This window comes from Phasianus colchicus, chromosome 5 (assembly GCF_987193195.1).
Source record: "Phasianus colchicus chromosome 5, bPhaCol1.hap1.1, whole genome shotgun sequence".
NCBI classification, from domain to species: Eukaryota; Metazoa; Chordata; class Aves; order Galliformes; family Phasianidae; genus Phasianus; species Phasianus colchicus.
Genome location: NC_143440.1, coordinates 52,835,778 through 52,862,466, shown reverse-complemented (window position 1 = coordinate 52,862,466; position 26,689 = coordinate 52,835,778). Strand labels below are relative to the sequence as shown.

General features: G+C 41.2%; 1 protein-coding gene across 4 annotated transcripts in view; it reads left to right on the top strand.

The window, feature by feature from the left end:
- Positions 1-22,923, top strand: part of AKT1 (AKT serine/threonine kinase 1) — a 71,506-nt gene extending 48,583 nt beyond the window's left edge. For all 4 annotated transcript variants that reach the window (XM_031592902.2, XM_031592899.2, XM_090141731.1 and 1 more), the window contains 9 exons: positions 844-975; positions 1,143-1,208; positions 2,812-2,880; positions 3,584-3,709; positions 4,986-5,114; positions 9,459-9,673; positions 16,363-16,450; positions 21,107-21,209; positions 21,917-22,923. In XM_031592902.2, the coding sequence (XP_031448762.1) occupies positions 844-975; positions 1,143-1,208; positions 2,812-2,880; positions 3,584-3,709; positions 4,986-5,114; positions 9,459-9,673; positions 16,363-16,450; positions 21,107-21,209; positions 21,917-21,996 (1,008 nt within the window). In that variant the 3' untranslated portion in view covers positions 21,997-22,923. The remainder of the gene's footprint in view (positions 1-843; positions 976-1,142; positions 1,209-2,811; positions 2,881-3,583; positions 3,710-4,985; positions 5,115-9,458; positions 9,674-16,362; positions 16,451-21,106; positions 21,210-21,916) is intronic.
- Positions 22,924-26,689: the final 3,766 nt, after the last annotated feature.

The following is a 26,689-nucleotide window of genomic DNA, read 5'->3' as shown; positions in this document are numbered from 1 at the left end:
ATCCCCCATTACATTCATAATTTTGCTTCAGTTTTGGCAAAACTGATGAAATTTTTAAAGATAAAATATAAACTATCCACCAGAGGCTGCTGTGTATGTCGGCCAGCCTTGTGTCATGTTGTTGGTTTTGGACTGATGTGGGTGACTATTTATGTGTCACTCTGAATTGTAGCTGCCATTAGCCTTCTGCATCCTTGACTGAGCAGATACAAATCTTTCTGAGCGCTGACAAAGCAATCAAAGTGTCTATAGAGTGATAATATGCTAAGTAGTGAATGAGTTTTCTGTTAGCAGGCAGTTTATGGTTTTTCTTGGTTTGATTATGTTTCCTAAGTGTACTGGTACTCATGTACCAGGCCTACAGGAAAGCTGGGGAGGGACTTTTTATAAGGGCATGTAGCAACAGGAGGAAGGGAAATGGCTTTAAACTGGAAGAGGGCAGATTTAGACTAGATATTAGGAAGAAATTCTTTACTGTGAGGTGGCGAGGCACTGGAACAGGTTGCTCAGAGAGGTTGTGGATGACCCCTCCCTGGAAGCATTCAAGGCCAGGCTGGATGAGTGGCTTTGACCAACCCGCTCTAGAGGGAGGTGTTCCTGCCTAAAGCAGGGAGGTAGAACTAGATGATCTTAAAGGTCCCTTCCAACCCAAACCATTCTGTGATTATGATTCTATGATTATGATTTCTATGGAAGAATTATTTCTACTTCTGTTTTTAGCTAAGCAAAAGTGTTAATGCATGTGCATAGTATTCTTACAGGAATGAGAAATCTTAGTCTGAGAATGATGTACTTATTGGTAGTTCATATAACTCAGTTCTTACTTATCTGTGTCATTAACAGACCATGAATGAATTTGAATACCTTAAGCTACTGGGAAAAGGCACTTTTGGAAAGGTCATTTTAGTTAAAGAAAAAGCAACTGGACGATATTATGCTATGAAAATTCTGAAGAAGGAAGTTATTGTAGCAAAGGTGAGTAGGTGGGAAAGTCGGGAACATGGTTCATTCTTGCTGTAGCCTTCTGGAAAGTCATAACAAGGGTACTGTGAGCACTTGTAAATAATTGCTCCAGTAGTGTTTGAAATAAACCCCCTGATCTGCAGAATCACTGTAGTGATTTCCTTCTGCCTGTGTTTCAGGATGAAGTAGCACACACGCTGACGGAAAACCGTGTTTTACAGAACTCACGGCATCCGTTCTTAACAGTAAGTATTTGTCCTTCTATTGATTGTAACTTAACATCGTGACAACTGAGACTTTCTTTATTTTTGGTTGTTTATATAATGATCTGTGTTTTTAGAGCAGGTATATATTCTTGTATGTTTCCATTTTTGGGAAGCATAAATTATAGTCCTTTCTAGAGTCTTGTGGATCAGACCTTCAGTGCCTCTTGAAATCTGAGGCTTTGTAGTTTCAGGATGTGATTTGATGTTATGGCTCACCTGCATAATGGCTCCTGTCTCTTGAGAGAAGTATTTGCTTTCCCTGTTCTCCAAATGCTTGCTGTCCTCTGTGGCAGAGACCAGGATGACTCTGACCTTGTGACAGATGAGTTCAGGGTTACATAGTGGGAAAAGTCCTTTAATTTTTTTTTCCTTTTCAAATTCCCACAAGCAGCTCACCGTGTAATCAGAGTTGTTGTAGTGCCAGCAGAAGTGTGGGGGTGAGACCGGGGAGGGCAGAACCGTGCTTTATCTGTTGCTTTCCACTTACATTGGCTAACTGTTAAATGAAGCTGTAGCCTCACTTTACAACTCTAGCAGTCTCTCTGGATTGAGTTCTAGTACAAGACCTTGTAGTATTCATTACAAGTTTGCTTTGAATCATTTCCAACCACTTCAGGCCTCTAAGAGACCTGTGTAGTATCCTGGTGGTTTCCTTCATCCAGGTACACATGAGTTTAACTGGAATTTAAACTTTTTAAGCACGACCTCTGGAAGTAAATATTAGCTGAATTGAGTATAATCAGTTCATGTTTGTTGACACGTCTAAAACCTGATTCTCCCTTTCTTTGCAAAACCATGGCTGGTATAAAAATGATTTCCTTAATAATGAAGATGATTATGATACCACACATGGTATTTTCTCATTGCTTTCATAAACCCTAAAATCCAAAACAAGGGCTGTCTTGAAGTCAGCTAGGAGAGCAGGTTGTGACCAAGAAACATAAGACCGTGGCAAACAAGTTGGTGTTACTCTTGCTGCAGGAGTACCCATGACACAACGGTACAAAGGCACCTTGTGGCACTCCATCACACCCTCTGTCTGATCTGTTTTTGCAAATTGCTCACAAGTGGATATTGATAGCATTGCTCAATCCCCTGGCAGGCTGTCAACAGAGAGCAGTTGCAGTGAGCAGGGCAGAGACCAGGGGGCTGGTGTCCGTAAATGCACTTGTTTCACACTAATGGGCTTGCTGCCAGCGTGGCAAAACCTTGTTCTCTTGAATTTGGCTGTGGCCCACTGTCTGAGAGATCAAACTGGGAGCTTGTGGCCTGTGGAGGATATTTCAGTGCCACTGCCGGTGCATTTTGTGCCATTGTAATGGGTTAGGGCTTCTCACACCATTATAGGCATTACCAATAGCTTCTGCAAGGGATTTTTTTTGTAACGTTGCATTAAATATATTTAATAAGATAAGTTGGCAGTGGATCAGCACTCAGCTCAAATGAGAAACTGCAAGAGTCAAGGACAAAAAGTCCACTAATTTTTTTTTTTTTTGTCTGTCTGTGATTCTGAAAACTTATTCAAAATGCTTTTTATAACTGTCCATGTGATCATCTGAGTTTTGATTTAAATCTGTTTCAGGCTTTAAAGTATTCCTTTCAGACACACGATCGCTTGTGTTTTGTTATGGAGTATGCTAATGGAGGGGAGGTAAGGGAAATGTAACAATGTTTAATAATGTAGGATATTCCTGTAGTAGTATGAATCGTGCTTGGCATTGTTTAGCTAATGTCTGTGTTTGCATTTCTAGTTAATCCAAGTTGTCCCACCTAAACAGAGCTGTCTACAGTTTTAACTAATGTTAAGAATTAAGACTCAAGTATTTCTTCACTCCACTTTTAGTAAGTGCAGGTTTGGGTGTAGGTATGTATTTTACACATGACAGCAACATACTTTAATCTGACATTTAGTTATTCAGAAAAGCGACTTGCTTTCTGTTTGCTTTTCAGGTAGGTTTTAACACTTCTAGATGAATATTATGAGCATGTTACTATGGAGAGAATTTGAAGTGCAGCAAAATGCCGTTAGTTAAGAAGGAAAAGATGAAATATCAACATTTTCTCTAAACTGTGCCATACGATAGTTTTAATATGTAATTGTAATTTGATTAAAAGGTTTTATTTTCTATACGCACAAGAAAGTGTAGCACACGAACTAGTTATTAGCATACATCTGTGAGTATGAGTTATAATGCATTGTTTATGATGGTTTTCAAAACACTTGGGAACACAACTGGGTGTGGATGGGAAGGGGTTTTCTTTTAGGTAACATCAGGTGCAGGATGGCCTGCAAAGTGTTAGACGTAACACAAAAACATTCACAATCTAAATGTGATACACTGTTGGTCTTGTAGTTGTTTTTCCATCTGTCGAGAGAGCGTGTATTTTCTGAAGACCGGGCGCGTTTCTACGGAGCTGAGATTGTTTCAGCGCTGGATTACCTGCATTCAGAGAAGAATGTGGTCTACAGAGATTTGAAGGTATGGAGAAAAACAATTTCAGAGGCTTTTTGAATTTGGGCTTTTGGTTTCTTAGTCACAGAAATGAATGAGCCTTCACTGTAAGAAAGCCTTTTCTCACTGAAGTTTAACATAACAGTTGTTGCAGCTGTCGGGATTGACTTTACAGGGTGTCTAAACACCTTTGTAGCCTAAGAGCTTGTCTAATGCGTTTATCAGGGCTGTGGCAGTGTTTTGGAGAATACAAAGAGGGTCTGAGCATCGTGGGTTGTGTTCTTACCTGACTGCTTGTTCCAAAAGAAACCTTTCTGCTTCATGTGTGGTGAAATACAATTCTGGACTGTTCATGCCAGGTCTTATCAGATACGTGCAAATTCACACTGTGTGGATGTTGTTCTTCCTTTCAGTCTGCTGTGCATCACTATCTTCATAGTACCTTCTTGCAGAGAGAAAATTGCATAAAGTTCAAATGGCTTATGTTTGTTAAGCAGAGAGGGAAAAGCACCAAGTAAGAAATCTCAGGGAAAACAAAGGAGGGAAGTTCTCAGGGGTATTGCAACAGCAAAACTGGTTTTCTGAGAAGTGTTTTCAGGAGAGAATGAGGTGATGCTAGTGGGAGCAAGCAAGGTAATATTTGCAGGCTACTTCAAAGTGCTTTTAGGGATTCCTACTGGGATTTTGTATCCCATATCACTCTGATTCCTTTGAAATTGCACTTTGTTTCATACATAGTTGAAGCTCTCTTGAAATCTGGATGGTCTTGTTAGAAATTGGTAGTGCAGACTAGAATGAATATCAGGTGTTGAATGGATGTACAAAATGATTGCCATCTAAAGGACCTCTGACAAACGGTTCCTTAAACTTACACTTATTTATTTACTTTCATTCATTTACTATTCTTTAGTAGTACAGAAGTTTTTATACATTCACATAAGAATGAAAGCAGGGATGAAGTCATGTGAGGAGTAACAATGTTATTTTTAAAAGAATCTGGTGTTCTGTTGTTGATAATATTTTGGATGCATAAATATAATGTTTACGTTCTGTATCTTTTTGTATGTATGACCACTTACCCAAAGACTGCAAATGAGTCACCTAATGCTCCCTTAAAGAACTAGGGAATGTGATATAAATGCATATTTACATCACACGTGCTTTGGCAGCTACTGTAGTTTAGACTCCAGTGAAAACATGTTTCAAAACTGTGATCAATCTGTAGAAATTCATGGTTTTTATCGACTTGCTCAGGAGCAGTGTATGTTATATCTAATGTGTTTCCTTTGGGTTTTATTCTCAGCTGGAAAATCTTATGCTGGATAAAGATGGACACATAAAAATTACAGACTTTGGACTATGTAAAGAAGGCATAAAAGATGGAGCAACAATGAAGACTTTCTGTGGCACTCCAGAGTATCTTGCACCAGAGGTCTGTTTACATTGGCTTTTAGTCAAAATTGTATTCTTAAATGCCATCCATAACGGCTTTAGCAATCCGTAATAACTCCTGTGCCATATAGTGTTCATACAGCACTACTGTTACATAACACATACTCAAAATCTTTTATTCATCATTCTGGGACGTACCTTCACTATGAAGATGTGTGATAATTTCCAGATGTGGTAGCATTTTCCTGTTGCTCTAGGGAATATTTACATTTTGACAGAGGACTGCTTGCTTCTTGTGTCAGAAGTCTAATTTAAACAAAAAAAACTTGTACAGAGGAGCATGCTCTTTTTTCAGTGTTCAGCACTGTGTATGTTAAAAGTGCCAACTGCTTCATGGCTGAAAATGCGCAAGGTCTTCCTCAGGGTTAATTTATTAAGGAAATAATCATAGAATCATAGAATGGCCTGGGTTGAAAAGGACCACAGTGATCATCTAGTTTCAACCCCCCTGCTATGTGCAGGATGACCAGCCACCAGACCAGGCTGCCCAGAGCCACATCCAGCCTGGCCTTGAATGCCTCCAGGGATGGGGCATCCACAACCTCCTTGGGCAGCCTGTTGCAGTGTGTCACCATCCTACGTGTGAGAAACTTCCTCCTAATATCTAGCCTAAACCTCCCCTGTCTCAGTTTAAGACCATTCCCCCTTGTCCTATCACTATCCACCCTTGTAAACAGCTGTTCCCAAGCAGGGAAGCCCAAGCAGGAAACTTGAATCCCCAAGCATATATTTTGGGGCCATTTTTTCTACAAAAAGTGTTTTTGCAAAGCATAAAATCCAAATCCAGGGTTGTAACATTCATCCTGGAAATACTTCTTTGGGAAGTTGTGCAACATAGGTGCTGTTAGAGCAGTGAGTTAGTTAAGGGCAGATCAAAAGCGAAATTGTGTGATAGAGAAGATGTAAACGTGGTATTCTGCAGACAGATGCTGGTTTTCTCTGCCTACGCTCTAACCTGTCTGGAAGCAGTTGCTGTATTAGCTGGGCACAGTGCCTGAGCTCATGCCCCATGCCTCACAGAAGGGCTCATTGCCTGCACTTTGCTACCCATGGCATTACGGCTGCCGTCCAGCTCGGAGCACAGGTGGGAGCGAGTCTTGGGCTGCCAGCAGATTAGGTATTGCAGGCATGCCCAGGATGTATTCTTTCTCTCCGAGGTGTGCATTGCAAACCTTCCTTGAGTCAAAGTACGCAGAGGTACAAAGCACAGAAGACCAAAGGGGAGGAGGAATATTGCTGTGGAGAGCTGATGTCACTGCTGATCAGTGCTTTTGCAGCTTGCGTGGTGGTGGCAGTGGAGGCAGTTGTATGCTCTCTTATTTTTGTTTTAACTACCAGCTGCTCTCAAGGGCCTGCAGTCTTGGTAATAATGAGGAACATGGGCACCTGTCGAAGTAGCTTGCAGCAAAGAGGTGGAGCCAGCTCTCCATGGATCACTAGAAGTCTTCAATATTTCTAAATTGGGGTCTGTGCAGCTCAATTTGAGATGCACTGATGCAGGGAGTAATTAGCAGCACAACAAAGAGTATATTTTATTCATAAACATGGCTTTTATTTGGTGGCTCTCCTCCTAAAATCAATGGCTGAACTTCAGTTTCTCATCAAGGATTTTGTGAGGTGATTAAAAAGTATTTGTTTTTTCTTAACTTGGCACGTGTTAATTCCCTGTGTAGATTATGTTATTTTTTCAGTAATACTGTTTGCTGTTATTTTTCATATTTATGATGAGTTGGCTCATCCAAGACCCTGAAGGACAAATCCTTCTGATTAACCCAGCTCTCTCCTTTACTTTCAAATCCACCTGTGTGCTGGAGTGTTAAACTCTAGAGGCTTTTGTCATCTGGTTGATAGCATGCAAAAAATCTGGAAATTGTGCTTGAGTGATGTTCTGTGCATTTAAGGTCAAACATCCTTAAAAGCAGAGGTCTCATTCTCGTTATCTGTGTCTGTAACTTGAATCTGGTGAGCAGCCTGTTTGTACAGTTGCTGCATAGTTGTTTTTAGGTTCATATTGGAATCTTGTGCATGGATGACAGTGACTGAACCATGTCAACTTTGATGTGTCAGATATATCAACGACTGTGATGTTTACAGCTGTTGTGCCTTCTCTTTCACATTCCATCTCACAGCAGTCTAGAGCTGCTTGTTAGGGATTGATCATCCTTTAAGTGAAATGACCTTGTTATTTCACTGCTGTCCTGCACGTTGCAGTAAATCGTGGGTATGTGTAATACCTTTTTCATTAAGGTATATTTTTAATACTTGTACCATTACTCTGTTTTATGCAATTACAAGTATGAGCATTTATGTGTTCACATTCATGATAAAGCACTTTGAAGAAATTAGCATTTTATATTCTGTTTAGAATTAATGGAGAAGAGGAAAGGGTCGTAGTTAGCAACCTGTGCTATAATGCATTTGTAGTATCCTCACTAAAATAATGTTTGAATTACTCTGTGCCTTTTGAAAGCACCTGTAGCACTGCCCATACTACAACCACAGCTTTCATGGTGTTTTGCTTTCAATCCTCTCCTCTCATAGCTCCTGCAGCAACGTATAAATATACAGAGACCCCGGACAAATTTATTCTAGGTAAACTCAAGCAGGGCAGCAGGAGCAAGAAGAATTGATTGGAAGTGGGGCACTCTGTGCAGAAGCTGCACAGTCACACAGGGGCCACAGTGCCTCGGGAAGGCTGGCTCCTGGAATCCTGTCCGGCCGGCAGCTGTGTCGGCCATATACAGATATGGGGCAGCTGCAGAGCCAGCTGTCGTTTGGTGTGAATCATACGGCAGGGGATGCTGTAAATAGACCAGCGTGGGGTAATCTAATACCTGGCAGCCTTTTGATTTTTACTGCAGGCCCTTTCCCTCGTTCAGATAATTAAGGGGAATAATTAGTGAATAAATAGAGGCAAAGCGCAAGCAGTTGTTCCAGAGAGTCTCAATATTTAAGTTTTGCACACACAAAAAAATTTCTGAAGGTTTTCAGGAGGTTCGGATCCTGCTTCTGTTAAAGGGAAAGCTGCCAACTTCAATTGACTCTTTCACCCTTTTAGTTTTGAATGCAGAGAATTCTGTACTTCAGCAATGTAAAGCTCTTTCAGCCGCTGTGCACTGAGAGGGAATGGAGGTGACCTGGTGGTGGTTTTGACTCTTGGTGACAGTACACAGTTCAGTGCAGACCTGTGAAAAGACTGAAGATGACAAGTAAAACCTGAGGACAGGGTCTGGAATATGAGACTGTTGGTGTCAACTACAGACAACTATATTGGAGACATGAAGTCTGGGGAAGTGCTCCTAACATCCACTCCATGAGCCACAAAACGTTCCTGATCTCCTCAGCAACTGTTGGTGCAAAGGATGAGGAATGCAGTGTGAAAGTACTTCTGTGGAGCAAGAGCACTGCTGAGCCCCGAGGCCCTGCATTAATCAGGGATTTGTTGGGTAGAAATACCCAGGGGAGGGGAAAAATGAATGTGCTGAACCCCTTCTGCTGTGAGAACTGGAAGAAGCTGAAATGAGGGCCTTCAGTGTTGGAGCCAGTCTGCAAGTCCCATTGGAGGGAGGAAGGGAAATATATCACTTAGGCTGCCATTTTACAGCCTTGCAGTCGGTCAAGTGTTAGGAGGGGAGTTCTGGCTCTTAGGACTGGATGTGGATTAGTCATTTGGTGTCTGTGGGTGGTCTTTTGTGATGTGCAGAGTAGCCCTTTGAGTAGGAGCAGGTTAATGCAGAGATGATTGTGATGATCAGTTTGATTTTCAGTTTGTTGCTTCTGAAGTAACAGACCAGTAGGCTTTTTACCTCTTCCCAAAACGGCTCCTCGATTTTACATACATATATATGTACTGTTCCAAATAGGATCTCACTTAAAAAAAAAAATTATATATATATATATATATATATATATATATATATATATATATATATTTTAATGAGATCCCATTTGGAACAGTTTGTGATGAATAAGTGAAAATTCAGCAGCTGGCTCTGTAATGTGAGAACAGTCCTCAGCCTTTGGGCTTTCAAAGGTTCTGCTTACCATCGATGTAATGAGAGGGGGGAGGGTAGAAGAAGGAAGAGGAGAAGAATATTGCCATAACATGCACACTTTCTTCTCTTCCCCATCTTGCTCATCTACAGTGCTCTCTCTTGTCTCTTTTGACCTTTGTTTTCAAGGAGGATCTTCTGAAAACACTGTGCTAATAGATTCTGCTGTGTAACATGAGAACATGAATTTGGTGTAAATTTTGCCTCTTGAGTTCTGTGTTCATTCCCAATGTAGAAGTGTCTTCTAAAGCCTTTTCTTTACCTTTCTGCAGGTGCTGGAAGATAATGACTATGGTCGTGCAGTGGACTGGTGGGGATTAGGAGTTGTGATGTATGAAATGATGTGTGGCCGGCTCCCTTTCTACAATCAGGACCATGAAAAGCTCTTTGAACTCATCCTTATGGAAGAGATTAGATTTCCACGCACTTTGTCACCTGAAGCAAAATCTCTCTTGTCGGGTTTGCTGAAGAAAGATCCTAAGCAAAGGTGAGGCTGTTTCTTAATGTTTGTGTTTTTAAACACTCATTCCCTCAGAAATAGCTAAATAAATCAAGGAAATGTATCTTTTAAAGCCTTCACAAAAAAGTTAGTAACTGTGCTATGTAGAGGTGTGCCCGTGAAAGGGAGCTGTCTTTTTAGACAAATGACTTAAAAGTGGCTGTTCCTGTGCTGCCATTTAAATGATCCATATCTCCACCATTGAGAAGCAATTGAAGAGGATTCTGCACAAAGGATACTGAATGCACACATGCCAGTCTTTCTGTATTTAAAGATGAGGAAGGTATTTCGGATGAAATTCTGGATTTGTTTTTAACTGGTTCAAAATTATCATCCACCAAGTAGAGCTGAGAGATGTAGCACACAGATCTACTCAGTTTCATCTTAACTTTTGACTCAAGCTGGATTGCAGATTGCAACATGAAGCAGTTTTGTTGATCACAAGGCCGAATTTCAGAACTTGATGGCTGCCAGCTATAGCTTTGGACAAAGCAAGTTAATCTTGCTTTTGGTCATAATTAATCTGATCGTTGCTGTGAGTTATCAGCTGCTCTACAGTAATTGTTTTACCATCTATCCAAGTTCAGGCTGCTTACAGTAAGCTTTCTGAATTTTCTGTTCAATCTGTGCCAGTGATCTATCATCCTGCTTTGGACAGCAGGTGGTGGTGTTTATACCATGTTTGTGGTGGAGTTCATACTGTGCTTTAATCTACTTTTCCTATTTCCTCCTTTTGTTTAAAAAAAAAAAAAAAAAAAAAAAGTAGCCTATGTCTTAATACCAAACAAAAACAACATCAACAAAAAAGAAAACTCAAACCCTTAGTGGCTAACAAACAAAACATAGCAAAAAATAGAACAGGATCCAAAAAGAATGTTGACCTTTGCACCAAGTGTAAACATCAGTCTGAAAACCTGCTATCTTGTCAGTCCAGACACATTTTAAACAAATGAAAATAGTGACTCTGAACCTTCCCACCATAAAAGAACCCAAGCTAGGAAACCTTTCACATGAGGTGTAGGTAAAGTGTTCCAGTTTGCTTTCTGATGTTTGTTTAGTTTGTGCATAGACACGCACTTAATGTGAAAATGCTTTTTGCCAGTTTGGGATTTCTTAAAGCAGGGATTTTTGTCACAAGAGTGGACTCCTTCCATCACTACTTTTGACTGTGTGATGGATTAGCAACCCTCTGGGTACTCCACCCAGCAAATGTGGCTGCAGCCCCTGCCAGCAGGATTCCTGTCTAGGAAAGTCCTGGGTTAAATACAATTGTGACCCTCTTGTAGCTTATTCAGGTGGGGCCTTTCAATCTCTGGAAACACAAGCATCATCTGTTGTAATTTGTTCTTAAAGAAGCATTTCTGATGAACCAAAATGCAGTTTGTTTACAAACAAAGAACGCCCACTTGTTTCTAATTGCAAGGTTTTTCCAATGCCAGTAATTACTCCACAGTATGCTCATTTTATACAAATAGCCACTTCTTCACATGTATCTTCAGCAGGCTTGGAACCAATGATGCTCTGATCTGTTGGACAGATGATTTTCATGCTGCTGATAGAAATAACTATAGACTAGAGAAGCCTGCACACATGCCTGCACCTTGCTAATTACACTCATGCCTCCCAAGCTTTTTGGATCGTGGACCATTCTTAAATACTGGTTTCTCACTGATCACTGTTCACCCAGCTTTTTAACTGCAGTTGGGATTCTGCAATGCAGTGCACTCGGTGGTATTTCGGGCAGCAGGGAGAGCTGAGCTGGGGGTACTGGGGGATGGCAGTCCTGAGTCCTGCCCTGCCCTTGTAGTGTTACGGGTTTTACTATCAGCTGTTCACACGGTGTGGTCTGTGTTGGGGTGGGAGATGTGGTGATTGACTCATAATGAGGTCATTCAGCCATGCTAAAGGAAAACACCCAGATAGCCACAAAATAAGTCAGTTGAAATTAAATAATGTGCAGCAGTCCATTTCACATTAGCCTATTGATGATGTTTTGGGGAATTTGTGTAATTCAACAGAAATCCCCTCCTCAGCAAAGCCCAGTGGTTGGCAGAAATTGGCTTCATTGTAGTGTCTGTGGTAGAAAACATCACCACTGGCATTTAGTTACTGCTAGTGGGCTCGAGAGTGGGACAGAGGAGATGAGCAAAAGGAAAATGAAACAGGGACGTATTTTTCTTTCCGGTAAAAATCCCTCCTCCCCTCCCCCCAAAAAAAGTTGAAATAACAAAACTCAGTGTAAATCATAAATGAATTATGACCAGAGTTGGTGAATTAAATCTTACAAATTACCTTTTGTACATGAGCTGGAAATAGAGGAGCAGTCTTAGCGTACTGCTTTCAGTAATAGCAACTCCCAGGCATATGGGGAAAATATGAAGAACAATAAATTGTATTCTGCTTTTAATAATGGCTGTTTTCTAAATTTGGTCATATAAAATCCATTTTGTAAGAGAAAAGGAATTTTGAAGTTTCTTTTGGGATTGATATAAGTTTATTAATCTTGTAATGTGAGCCTTAATTTTCCTAAGAAGGAAAAAATCTATTCTACAAATACTTCCTTTTAGTGTGACCTGAAATTCTCCTTTGCTGCTTTGTGACAGATCAAATGGAAGGAGGTAATCATAGCATATTTGTACACATAAAACAGCAAAGTTGGTGGCATTCTCATTGTTCTTTATCTGACTGTAGGGTCTGCAGCTTTTGAAGGTGGGCACACAGCAGAGGGCTCCATGTAGATGGGCTGAGCTTAGGTGTGTGGGTGCATTGTAACCAGCAGAGTCTCAGAGGCACTGAACCTTGGCAGGTTTTAAACCTGATGGACCTCCAGGGCTGTTTCCTCTGAATTTTGATGCTGTTTTCACTGCATCCCTCTGTGCTCCCCACCATAGAGGGGGGTGGCCTCCAGCGTTCAGCCTCTTTCCATGTGTTTATCACAAGCTGCTTCGTTTCATCAGTGTTGCCTTTGGTGGTGCTGTGGGGCCTTGCCATGTGGGAAGTAAGAGGAAGACTTGTTAAAAGGTCGGACAACTGCACAGTGCTGCAGATGTGTCTGTTCTCTCTGTGGTTCTTTGCTGTGCGAAGGGGAAGCAGCGTGAGTAAACGTGCTCTCAGATACAGCAAAGTCTGCAGCCCTTGCAGCTGCTGTTGGCTTTGGAAGAGGTGGGGGTGACAACTGTAGGGACTGCAGACCCCCCCTGCTTCCTCTGCAATAAGCTCTTGAATAGCTGCTCCTGTTCTGCAGCACGCTTCATGTCTTGTTGGCTTGCAGAGCTTTGGCATCACACGTGACAGGCATCTGGTGTCTGAAACCTGTGTGCTGTAAGTACAAAAAAGCTGTCATCTCCAGAGAGTCTCAGCATCCTGGTTATCCCCTGAACTGCTCATCGGGTCTGTGCACATTTCACCAAGTGCTGTGAAGGGAGGCTGAGCTTTAGCTGTTGTACACGGTAACATTAGTCACATTAATAACATTGCTACTTTACCCAAAGTTGTTCAGGATCAGTCTGGATGTGAGTTTGAGCAAACTCAGGCCAGAGCTTCTCTGTGCTGCTAGCACTGGCCCCAGGAAGGGTGGGTAGATGCAATTCATAAATATGTGCCTGTGGCTGCTAGAGGCCTGTGAGGGTAGGGACCTTACCAAAGTACAGTACTGCTCTCCTTCCTGACTGTATCAGAGAAGCTGAAATAAGCATCTGTGTGCTCCAACCTGGTGAACACAAGGAGCTTTTGCTGAGCTGATGTTCCTGAGCCAAGTGGGTGTATTTACACTATTCAAAAACCATTTTAAGAGGTGGAGGGGAGTCAAAGAACTCACGTGAAAGAAAAAAAACCCAGCAGCTAAACTTTGGAATCACTAAAGCTGTGACTGTCTTTTCATCTGAGAATGGTGCATGTGCAAATGTGTAAACAGCAGAAGTCTGTAACCTGGAAGTGTGGCAGCTTTTGCCCACAGTCACAATCTTTTTTTGTGGCTCCCAGCATGGTGAAGCAGGAGATGAGGAATGGGATGGTTGGGCAGGCCAGAGTGAACGTGGTTGCTGCTTGCTTCCCTGCATTGGAGCCCTGCTGCCCTTATGGTAAAAAAAAAATTCTGTGGAACAAGAAGTTCATGGGACATTTTAAAGAATTGAGAATAGATCTGGCTGCTTACCTTTACATGAATGAGTAGGTAAAAAAAAAAAAAGTCCTGTTACTTAATAATTATAATCAGCTGGTCTGTGATAACAATGCGTTCATTGTTGAGTGTCTTTGCATATACAATGTTTATAATATACATATCTATAATGGCCATATACATATTAAAACGTTCTGTAAATAGCTTCCCTATGGTATGATAGTTCTTTGCCCTTGGCTTGTGGAACACAGGCACTTTTGATTAAATTATTAAAGTAACTTGCAAGTAACACACAATATCATAACAATTGAAAGTGTGGAAACGATTTGAATTTAACAATAATGTTGTATTTGTAAATAATTTTCTTCTTGAAATTTAACTGAAGCACCAAACCAGAGGGTCTCAAGTTTTGAAGGAAGTTAAATTAATAACCAGAAATGTTCAGCAGGTACATTTTAAGGAGACCAATTTGGATTAAAAAAAAAAAAAAAAAGTTTCTCAGTCTCCATGTGTTCTGAGATATTTCCTTGTATACGGTAAGCCTCAGCAGCCTTTTATTTTTGAGTTCTCTTTATACAGATCTTGGTTCTGTTTGAAGACTTAGATGTATAGAATTTAACATCACTGTACAGGAGTCTTGAAAAAGTCTGCTGTTCATGCTGTATTTTTCTTCAGTTGTTGCATATTCTTACGAGAGACAAACTTGTTGGGCTTTCAGTTCTGAGCATGCTTTTTGCATTGGGTGCTGACACAATTTTGTTCACCTTGAGAGGGTCTTTTCATAATAATTCTGAAAAACATAAGCATATTTTGGAATAAGTTCATATCCAAAACATGCGTTTTTTATCGTTTTTCCATTAGATTTGAATGGGTTTGTTTAATAGTTACAGTTTTTAAAAGGTAAGTAAAACATCTGGGGTTTCTCTTGGCATTTCCCTGAGTGTGTATTTGCCCTTCATGGAACAAAGGCTCATAATAGATAATGTATTCTCCAAAGCACTTGTGTATGGCTGCAATCAGCCAGCCTTTCTGCATACTTGTGCAAAACAGTACTTTGGTTCTTTGTAGCTTTTAGTCACTTCATAACTCCCAAACTTAGTTGCTGGAGTGCAGCCTGGTGCCATCTGGGAGTAAAGAGGAAAGAACTGATCGATTCCACCCTCTTCTTCACTGGCCATCTTCATCTGCACCAGGGAAGCAGTGGAGGAGCCTGATATAGACTTGGCAAACCCTCTAGACCTGCAGGGAACCAACTGAGAGATGATTACTCACAGATTTTGTCTCTGTTCCCAGGCTACCCTGGCGTTTGTCTCTGTTCCAGGTGGCTTTGCAGCTGTATGCCATGCTGGCACACAGAGGGGAGAGCCATTGTCCAGCCTGTTGTGGCCTGTGGGGCTCTGGGGTGGACTTAGACTTGCAGTTAGAGTTTACCAGGGGAGACAGAGTGTCCCTCATTCTTTGTGACTTGAAGCCTGGCAGTCTGATGTATGTTGCACTGCAGGTTTCCTGAAGAAACAGACAAGCAAACCCTTTAGAATACTGTGCCACTAAATGAAACAGGGCCAGGGAGCAAGTATGGATGCTGAACTAGTAAGCCTTGATTGCCTGGAGCCAATGTTCCAAGCCCATAGAATCAAGTTAACTTTTCAGTTTGCCAGTGGCATTGGGATGGCAGCAGGAACAGAGGAGTTGCAGATACCAAAGGTCAGACTGGGTGAACAGGGTTAGCACTTCTTGTGCTCAAAAGCCAGTGTGTCTCTTCACCTTGTTATCTGGTGTAAGTCTCCTGTGATTGCTCAGTATGTGTTTAGTTTTCACAATGCATCGTCTTTGTGTGCAGATGTGGTTCAGTATTTCAGAGAACACTGTAACGTCCACAGCAAAATTTAAGCATCTGTTAGCTCCAGACTGCAACTAAACTGATTACGTCTGTAAGCTGTGTGGACAGTTTTATTCTGGAATAAAAATGCTTTATCTTGATATACCTTTAAGTCAATAAAACACCCTTTGTGCTTTCTTGAAACTGAAGAGGAGGAAGGATTTGCATACAAGATGATATTATCACTGCAGTTGTCAAGTGTTTTCTTTAATGGGAATTTAAATCAGATTGCATAGATCTGTTTGTCTTAAAAATCCTTGCCTCTCTTAAGCATCAAAATCAAATTCAGCTTTATTGCTGCCATTGCTCTGCTCTTGAAATCTCTTAAGGAGTAGTCACTTGTGAATTTAGGAGGAGGGAAGGCCAGGTTGCTCAGACCGTTACTTGCAGTATCTGCTCTAGGCTGTAGGACAGCATCCTTTCTGAGGTTTGTTTGTTTAACAGAAGCCTTAATTACATACTAAGATTTCTTAATGTGTTTTCAAACCTTTTAGACGAACTGTGTTGACATGTAAAATAGACTGTCCTGCAGGCCTTGCAGAAAAAACAAATGTGAAACAAATGCCAGAATTGCTCTGGAATGTGTTATGTAAACTCCGAATTTCTTCAGTACCATTTAATAAAAATTGTTTGAAGAAAAAATAACTGTATTCAAACACTTCTTTATTTTGTCCCAAACAGGTTAGGAGGCGGTCCTGATGATGCCAAGGAGATTATGCAACACAAATTCTTTGCTGGCATTGTTTGGCAAGATGTGTACGAGAAAAAGGTACTTAAACAACTCTTCTCCCAAGGTGAATGGTAGTGCACCTCAGATTTTGTTGCTTTTGGTACAGTACACACAAGTTCTCCACGGAAGAGGTTTGCAATTGTTTTTATCAAGGCTGAACTGCTCCTTGCTTCTTAAAGTCCTGTGGCTGAATTGCTTCAGGTTTCAGAAAGGTTTGGTTTGTTTTTTTCCTGCGTTGAGAGAGAAGTCTCTCTCAATAAGAGATGATTTCCTGTGACTGAATAAATAGGCTATAGCCAAAATTGCTTCCAAATGCAGATGCTGTATAAGCTTTTGAAATGGCATTTCCTGTGAATTCCTGTTGCCGTTTCTTGCTATCAACTGATGTACTCCTTGTGATTTATGGAGCCTGAAAGTTGGGAACTTCTGATTCCTGAGCGTCTGGAAGCAAAACTTTGTAGAAGCAGAGTGGAAGACTGGCTGTGCCATTCCCTTTGTTTTTCTTGTCTTGAATGATGAAATCAGGCTGAATTCAGCAGGCACAGTGAAGTACAGTCTTTTGCATCAGTTCAAGCCTAACACGTTTGTATCTTTGGTGATATAGGAATGTTGTGGAATGTCCACTTCATGGCTTTTCTCCTCAGCTTTCCTTGAGACCACTGAGTTTGTAGGCATTCCTACAAACAGTGAGTTTCATCAGCTGTGTCAGTCTCATTGCCCCTTTGCTCCCAAGTCACTCAGTGCACTCTTCTGGGATGTCCCTATTGATGCTTTTGATCTGCTCTTGTTCTCTCCCATTTAATTCTCATCAGCTATCATTTCCTAACAGTCACGTGAAGTGCAGCTAACTAAAGCTTGGGTCTGGTGATTCAAGGCTCCCATCTACTGATGCCATGTGATCTCACCCAACCTCAGCCTTCCCTCATTTCCCTCCTTCCCCCTGCAGCCCCATGAGATAAGGTCTAGTTGAATCTATCAGTAGAGTTCAGTTCTCCCTCCAGTTGAGGGAAGCAGGCAAGAAAGGAGTTCTAATTCCTTGGATTCTTTTGGTAAAACTAATGCAGTGCAATTTTTGTTTTCTTAGAAAGCAGAGAATAACACCACTGCTTTCCATACTGCAGTAAGAGAATTGTCCAGTGCTTCTATACAAGGAGAGCTCTGTTTCCTCCTTGTTCACTTCCTCCTAGATTTGTATGACTAAAAGGAACTGAAAAATTAGAAAGTAGCTCTTTGTGCCTTGAAAGCATAAGTAGCTTTTAGATCTTTTAGAACTTTTAGATCATTTCAGAATGTCTCTTGCAGAGTCCCATGCAATCTGTGAGGTAGGTTTGGGCAGGAGAAGACAGTGTGGCTTATGCAAAGAGGCTGGATTCTGGTTTTGTTCCTATCCCATCAATATTGCACCTGAAATTGGATGTAAGCTGTTATCTGTTGTAGAAATAGCCATGCTGTGTAAATGAAGAGATTTCATACAGCCCATGAGCAATTGGAGTTTGAGTTCTGAGGGTGGTCCAATGAGGTTCTTGCAGCATATACCTGACATGCAGCATAATGGATAAATCTGAATTCTGTCAGCTGCCTGGGGGTGGTTGTGCACTCAGCTTGGTTACCCCCCATCTCCAGAAAATGGCAAATATGTTTATGAGTACAGATTTAGGGTACTCAAGAACACTTGCTTTGTAATTAAGCTTTTTGGAAACAGAGCTGTGCTTTGAGTTATAGGTGGTTTTGAATAACTGAGGTTGTCCCAAGAATGTAAAATATTCATTAGAGTATCCTGAAGAAGTGCTGCTTTTTGTCTCTGGTGTAACAAAAGGTTCAGTTCAATTGGCAGTGCTTTGCCCATCCACAAGTGAGACGTACGCAATGAGATGTTAATCACATGCAGGTTTTACTGGGCTCTTTTGCCTCTTAAGCCAACACAGGCCTGCGGGTATCAAGCTGGTCTGCAGCAGTGGGAGGCTACAGGTGGCACCTCTGCCGGTTGAGCTGCAGAGCTATTGCAGTGACAGCTTTTCAGCAAAGCAACATATTTGCTTGCTAAAGCAGCAGTGTAGCTTTCTGTGGCTTCCCCTCTGTTTCCAGCTTAATGTTCTGAATTTGACAGCTAGGAAAAGAATTTTGTCTTGTGGGTGCAGCGTAATCTGTCTCAAATTGCTTTTAACAGATCCTAAAATAAAAGGAAGAAATGATCCAGGCAGCAGTCGCCCATTACACATGCGTTCTGACTTAGGGCTGCTGCTCCAAGTCACTCTGATGTGCACAGTTCAGGTGTCTGCTGCAGTGCCCAAGTCCTAAATCACTGTGCTCTGAGCAAAGCAAGCCAGAGCGGCTGGGAGCTCTGCCTCAGCTTAAAAAGGACAGATCGAGCTTCATGTGCACATGCACACACAGCTTGTGAAACAGCATACCCAGGTTCACTTTAAGGTAACAGGCAGAAAACTGCTATGAGGAGAAAGAATAGAGATGATATGATAAATAATACTCATCCTCAGCGGGGCTTTATGCGTGATGTGCTGGTTTGACTTGATCGAGAATACTGTTATTAGCATTACAATGTGCGCCATTCCCTCTTCAATAGCTCTGGGAGGACTGCAGGGCGCAGAGGGACTACTGGCTTTGGGATATCCGGTTTCCTTTTCCGTTTTAAATTCGGGACATAAAGCCCGACCTAATTTTTTTACAGGAACATTTGCCAGGCTCCTTGAAGCCATACTGGGGAACAGAGAATAATTAGCAATTAAAAAAGGATGATGAATACCTACTGTAATTTTGCTCTCTTCTATAATAAAGATAGAATTTGTATGTCCCTTAGTATTTAAAGATTGGTTTTAAACTGCAGAATGCTTCTTTGTATTTGGAAATAAAGCCATATGTGTTGATTACATTGCTTAGAGGCTTTACATTGAAAAAGAAGGGGCTGTATTGTCGTGTGGGAAAATCACAGCAGCGCTGTTAGGTGCTCTCAAAAAGAAGGCTAATGAGGAGCTTGAAGGCAGTGATTTTCCTATTAGCTGACTTGCCAAGCAGATGATTCTTCAGCTTTCCTCCAGCTTAGATCTGAAGGTGGAAAAGAGATCCTTGGTGCATTCAAGATATGATGATATTTTCCAGGTAGTGATTTCTGTCGCTTTATTTGTGCAAGAGCAAAAGTGCATCTCAGGGTCACTGCTTAATTCCAGTCTGAGCCATTTACCACTTGCCCAGATGAACCTTTCCCTGCGGTTTCAGCTTGGAAGCCATATACTTCCTCAATCACGCTCCAAAATTGTTGCCTAGTGTGGCTCAGTGCTATTAAAAGATGGCCACGTTTAACCCCAGCGGTGGGCGACCCGAAGCCCAGCTCTGAGAGCTGTGCGTGCCCTCTGTGGGCAGGCTGAGGGCAGTGTTACATCGTGTTCCTCGTGTATCATGCGGCAGGGAGGTGAGCAAGGTCTGAATCCCAGATACTTTGCCCTCCAAAATTGTATGTGTTCCAGCTCCGTGCATCTGCATGCCGCTGGCTCTGACACCCCGCTTCCCAGGCTTTCTTCTCCTCCAGCCTCATTCAAGCAGCTCAGCTCCATCTGGAGTTCCTGGTGCCAGTGCTTGCCTATGTACAAATGAATGATTTCTGGCCCTTCTGCGTTTCAAGAATAGGACCCAAACAGTGCTGTAACAAGAGGATGATGGTTACTGCTCTTTTTTTTTTTTTTTAACACTTCAATTTATTTATTTATGTATTTATCTAAGGTCAGAGTTTACATCAAAATACTTTTTGGGGATTTGGAGCATAATGCTTAATGTAGCTGCTGCTGTGACCCATGTTCTCCCAGGCTGCTCCAGGCTGCTGCGCAGTCGTGTTTCGAGCTGCTGGGGCACAGTAACTACAGTTGGAATTTCTTTGTGAATGTTATCACCTTTATTCCTCAGTATGGGAGGGAGGTGAACCTATTGGAGCGTGTTCAAAGGAAGGCCACAAAAATGACCCAAGGAGGGACAGGCTGAGAGAGCTGGGGCTCTGAAGCCTGGAGAAGAGCAGGCTTGGGGGAGACCTTTCAGTATCTGAACGGGGGTTGTAAAGGAAAAGGGGATGGATTCTTTAGCAGGGTCTTGTGACAGGACAAGAGGAAAAGATTTCAAACTAACAGAGGGGAGTTTTTTACAGTGAGGGTGGTGATGCACAGGTTGCCCAGAGAGGTGGTGGATGTTTCATCCCTAGAGACAGCCAAGGTCAGGCTGGACGGGGCTCTGAGCCTGATGGAGCTGTGGGTGTCCCTGTTCAATGCAGGGGAGTTGGATTAGATGGTTTTTAAAGGTCCCTTCCAACTCAGATGGTTCTGTGACTTTTTCTGTAAGCAAAAAGTCGTTTGCAGTTCTTATTCCTTTTCAACCTCCTCAAGTGTAAATCAGACTAGATTTGCATATAATTAGGAAGAGAAGCAGTACTGTTCATTTTAAGCTCTTACATGTATGTTATTTATTACTTGAAGTGACATTAGGACTGTAGGATTTTCTTTGTACAATTAAATTCTAGAAACACAATGTCTTAAAGGCCTCATAAGTGCACACCTAGCCTTAATGCACACTGTTCCTTTTTTATGGGTTGTTGGTTTTTTGAAGCCACTGTAGCTTATAACCATACTTCAGAGCCTGCCTGCTTGAAACAGTACTTCGTGAACCTGTAAACAAAAAGTGTTTTTCTGTTTTTCATAGCTTGTACCTCCGTTTAAGCCACAAGTTACATCTGAAACAGATACAAGATACTTTGATGAAGAATTTACAGCACAGATGATTACAATCACTCCTCCTGACCAAGGTAAAGTTCTCCCAAACATTTTCCACTGTCTTTTCCAGATCAGAAAAAACAATTTGCTGTAAGGTTATTTGTTAGAACATGTGAAAAAATGTGTGAGCATCTTCATGTATTTGACCAAGAATTTGTGTGAATTTCAGAATCAATGTGAAAGTTTCCATGCATCTTTCAGAAATGGGAAACCCATTTTAGAAGATGCTGAAGTTATTTACACTGTTGTCTTTTCAAAATCTACATAGTCCTCTGTTGGTAAAAAAAAAAAAAAAAAAGTTCTGTCCATGAGTTTTACTGGATACATCTGTTCACACACTGGGTATATGCAGACAGTCAGTTGAGTTTGGGTTCATGTCCGTTCTCAGTCAGTCTTTCATTCTGATGGAGCATGTTCAGTACTTTGAAATAGCAACTGCCAAAGATTCCGAACTCTGAATATGAAGTAAAGTGATGAAACCCCCTAGCAGTTTTAAATAGACATCCAAACAACCATTTTCACAGTGAACATAAACTCAGGATCTTCTACAATGCCCAGTGAATGGGGTGAGATTTCAGACTTGATGTCTCTTTGTCTTTTCTAGCTGTGGAAGAAGAAATCAATGCTGAATTTTCTGAGAGAAATTTACTATGTGTTATCTCGTTGTTTGTTTATGTAAAATAAAAAAAGAGCCAAATGTTGTCTAATGGGTTTGTTTTGTTTGTTTTTCTTCCTCCAGATGACAGCATGGATTGTGTAGACAATGAGAGAAGACCTCATTTTCCTCAGTTCTCCTATTCAGCCAGTGGAACCGCTTAATGTTTTGCAGTGTTTTCCATTCAGAAACAAAACAGACTGCATTTTGGGGACCTTACTTCAATGGACACTAGAGAACTTTCTATATTATCTGAATTACAAACTGTGTTTGTATTACGATTTAGATGAATTTGTAGGAAGCCTCACAGATTCTGTATTTAAAACAATTCTTTGATGCATTTTTGAGAAGGAAAACAAATCCATTCTTAAAGTATTACGTCAAGGCTCTTATGCTGAACGACCATAGGTTTTTAAGAATATGCACCAAAACTGTTTACTTTAGAATTAATTAAGGTATTCAACATATCAGCAACTCTGACCAGAAAATGCCCTTGTTTTATTTATTTCATACAGTTCATTGTCTAAATATAGAATCTGCACTCTGAACAATTAGATTTATATAGGAAGATATAAGACTTTAGTAGTTAGTGCAATAATAGAAGCAACAAAGTGAACAAACTCTGGAGGATTAAGGTTCAAACTCATTTTGGACAGCAGTTGAAGTGTCATCCAGCTCCAGAAAACCAACTATAGGAACAGCATTAATGGCCTCAGTGAGGTAAATCAAAAAGCAAAAGTTATTTTTGTTATAACATCTGCTACAAGACATTACATATCAAACTGAATCCAGTGGAATCTGGTCCATTGCTACATAGTACAGCTGAGTATTCCGTTCAGGACAGTGCATTTAATTATTCCATTTGTGTAGTTTAGGAATACTTCATAGGATTGGCTTCTCAGAACATAGAAAATGCTTAATTTACCAATTAATATGAACTGCAACAACACAGAATCATCCACTTTCACCACTGTATAAAAATACCATACAAGGTCTACATGAGAAACCACCTGAAGGAGCGAGTTATCCAGACAGATGTCCATTTTGGCACTGAAGTAATGACTTGTTGCCGCTTTTTTTTTTTATGAAAAGATATATGAATATATATAAACACTTAATGATTTTTTGCATCATGCCAGATCATTTCCTCTTTCTTGAGTGTGCATTAAAGGTATCAGCTGACAGTTCATGGTGCCTTCTCACTCTTGAAGATTCACTTTACCAGTGTTTCCCATGTATAAGAAAAAAACTAGGTTGGAACTTCATATGTGTTTGAATAATAATGGTGTTCAAAAAGTGAATTTTTTTTTGTTTCTTCATTTTTTTTTAACCTTAGTGGAAAAATTCCCCTCACCCTATTTTTGTTGTATCAGTTTCTTTGTAATTTTCATAAAAGCAGTCTTATTCTGTCTCTCCTGCGAATGAATTTATTCCATTGTAGGTTGTGTTCTCTTAAATTGCTTTTTTGTTGTTTTTTTTTTTGTTCTCTTGACTGTATAAAAAACGATGCCATGTACCACCGTTAACTAGCATTTGATTTTTATTTGAAAAGGAGTATATTATGAACCCCTTTGCTTCCCCTTTCCATCAGAGCCTGCTGCGTTTGCACAGAGAACCATCATCTTGACCCTTTATTTTTTTTTAACACCGTTCAACTCTAGTATTTTTACTTATGATATGGAAGTTTCCCTCCAAATACTTAAATAAAAATTGCTTTAACACGTTAGGTTCTTATTTATTTTAGTAGGAGCCTTCTGAATCTGTACAGATACAACAGTTGCTCCTGTTTTGAGAGTCGGTGAAGGGATTTTAGCTTTTCTGTCCCTCCTTAGTTGTTACATCTCTGTGCTGATTGTGATGTAATGACAGTTTTGGTAAAGTTTCCTGAAGTGAAATACGCCCTACTGTGGAATTACTCTTGAGGTAAAGGAGGACAGGCCTCACTCTGCTGTCCTCCCAGTGCTAGCGACCGTGAGTTACTGAGGCCCCAAACCTAAAGGTATTTCTGTTTCAGTCACTCTGGCCAGTGCACAACATGAAACACTGTGTTTCCTTTCTAGGGACTGGTATTAATCACTTCTGGGAGCCAGTTACACAGGGCTGGAATGTCCTTTTTCAAATGACAATACAGAGAAAAGTGCAAGAACATCCAAGAACAACTATAATTTGCTTCAAACTAAGCACAGAAGTTGCAACCGTTGTGAGCCTTTAAATGTCCAAAACATTCTTTTGGTTCGAGGAATAGGCTGTAATTCTCAGTAGAATTTATTGCATGTTTTATGCAAAGATGGAAAGTGAAAGGAGGATCTGTTTGTAGAGTATACCTTAAATTGATGGTGAACTGCCCATCTCTTAACTTCTTCTTCCTTTGCTTCTAAACCTTCATCCGAATTTGCAGCCAGCTCAGGGACGAAGTCCAGAGAACTCTTCTGCAGGTCTACAAGCCCTGACAAGATCAGAACTAACAAACTTCGTGCATCCAAATATAGACAACGCTAATGAGCAAAGGTTACCACAATCTGCCCCAAGGAAAATTGTTTTTCCAAATGCAGGAACAGATGAAGATCAGGTTGGTCTGTTGAGGCGCTGTCTGAGAACAGTATTTTTCTGCTGGTTGTTCCTATTGGATTTTTGTTTTAACTTCCATATCTAAGATGGAATTAAGAGGGCAAAATGTCTGTCAGGAAGTGTGGTAATCTTAGCACTGCTGGCAATAGTGAACTGAGGGCTACACCTCAGCACAGGGTCTTCTGGATGTGAGTCCTCATTTCACCTGTTGTTTTTCAAAGCCTGTTGCCTTGACTGAATACTCACCCGCAGCCTACTGCAGATATAAAATATGTTCTTTAAATTTTGGTTTAACAGAGAAAATGAGAAGAAGCTGATACTGTACTGTTGTCTTTCCCTGGCACGAGTCTGTGAGCTGCCTTGTTCATGTCACTGCTTTCATATCATATATGCAGAAACTGCTTAAATCTCGTGCATTCATTTAGCTGGTGTGTTTAAAACATACAAACAGAACTTGTAAAACTGTCAGAACTCCTCGTTCTTCTCTTTGGCACGACAAATGTCGTCATGTTCTTCTGTTACGCATTGCAGCAAAGATCTTGTGATCCCATTGATCTGACACTGTAATTTCTTTTTCATTGTGTGTTCTTACAGTGTGTATAGTCTGCTGTTGGCCAGGCCACTGGTCCTCCATGTCACAGGTTGTTCCTGTGTTCCCTGATGCCTTTTCTCTGCTACTGCTTGAAATACTGATAGCAGTGTCTTCTAGTTCCTATTTTTTGTGCAGCTTTTTTTGCCTTCATTTTTGTACATGGGAGGAATGCCTCCGGACATCTTCTAAATTACTGCTTTCCTGATCTCATGCTTAAAGCTGTCCTTGCTGTGATGTCCAGTCAGGTATCCTGGCTGAGCTGTGCCATCTTCTTTCTCCCTGCTGCTTATTTTTTGTCTGATTCCAGGTCCTTTCCCCCAAAATGCTGGCAGAGCTCGGTATGATGGGGTCCCTTTCAAGGTGAAAATGGTGCATGTTGATTGATAGACCTCCTGAATGCAGAACATTGCTCACAGGTGTGTGCTGCAACCCAAGAACCTGGCTGTAAACTCAGGCTGGGAGAAAACAGGAGAAATACTTATATTTGCAATAGCATATAAGCAAGCAGCATTTCTCTGTGCTGCTAACTGCAGTCCAGAGACATGGTCAGCTGAATGCTGCTCAGAACATGCGCTGCTGCTAGTTGGGGCTAAGAGACTTTGGCCAAAGCCAGGTGCAAATCCCATTACATGTTCTGAGAAGTAACTGTTACAGTCCCATCAGGCTTGGCAAACTGTTTTTTCTTTACACTGGGAGAAGACCGCTGTGCTTTCTGTGCAGAGCTTTGAATGCTAAACTGACCTCTCGCATCTCACAACAAAGCAAACTGCTGCTTCTGCAGTTTTCTTTCTACATCATCATCTTTCCAGGAGCTCCACGTGCACTCCAGCTGCTGCACTGCTCTCATGCAGGCCCAAAGTTATACTGTTTGGATTTGCTCCCAGTTTTCCAACTTTTTTTTTTTTCTTTTTAGATGGGAGGTGAAAACTTTCCATGATTGTTTGAAGTTTCCAGATTCTACCTCCAGCAGCAGGACTTGCTTAGGATGGAGGTCTGCAGTGGGAATGTAAGCCCCAAGCAGCTGGAGATGCAGAGCTTGCTAACATGAAGTGTCTGCGAGAGTTGTGGGGGTTTCTGCCTGAGAAGTTTGGGAATTGGTAAGTTAGGAGGAAGGTTTGATTTGCTTCGCTGTATCTTAAAGAGCTTTGGAGGTAAAAACACATTTGAAGAAATGAGCATATGTGAAAGGATCTTGTTTCTTCAGTGTTGCAAATGAGTGTGTTTGTCTTCCACTTTGAGCTCAATTTTCTTAATAACAGGGAGGTTAATTGCCACTAGAAGTAAAACGAAAAGAACATACAGTGCCTATAGCAAATGAGAGCTTATTATCCCAAATGCAGCTGAGTGTACAGACGTTTCGTAGTTCTGTCTAATGGAACATATGTCGCATTCTAATCAGGTGATGACTGGTTGCTCTGTGTTTGAAATCATTTTAAACAAAGCCATTTCATTACAGTAGTCCCTGCATGCCTTTTCCCTCTCCTTTTTCTTTATTTGGGTAGTTATTTACTGCTGGTCCCCATCATGGTGTTGTGCACATGGTGGGTCCTCCCTTGGGGACCAGATGAAGGACTTTGTATGTGATACCTCTGCAGCTTTCCAGCGCACTCTCCGCTCAGTTCTTGGTTTTTCCCTCACAGAAGGGTTGTTTCATGTGGCTGTCTGTACTATGGCTCAGTATTGGCCCCCCTAGAAAT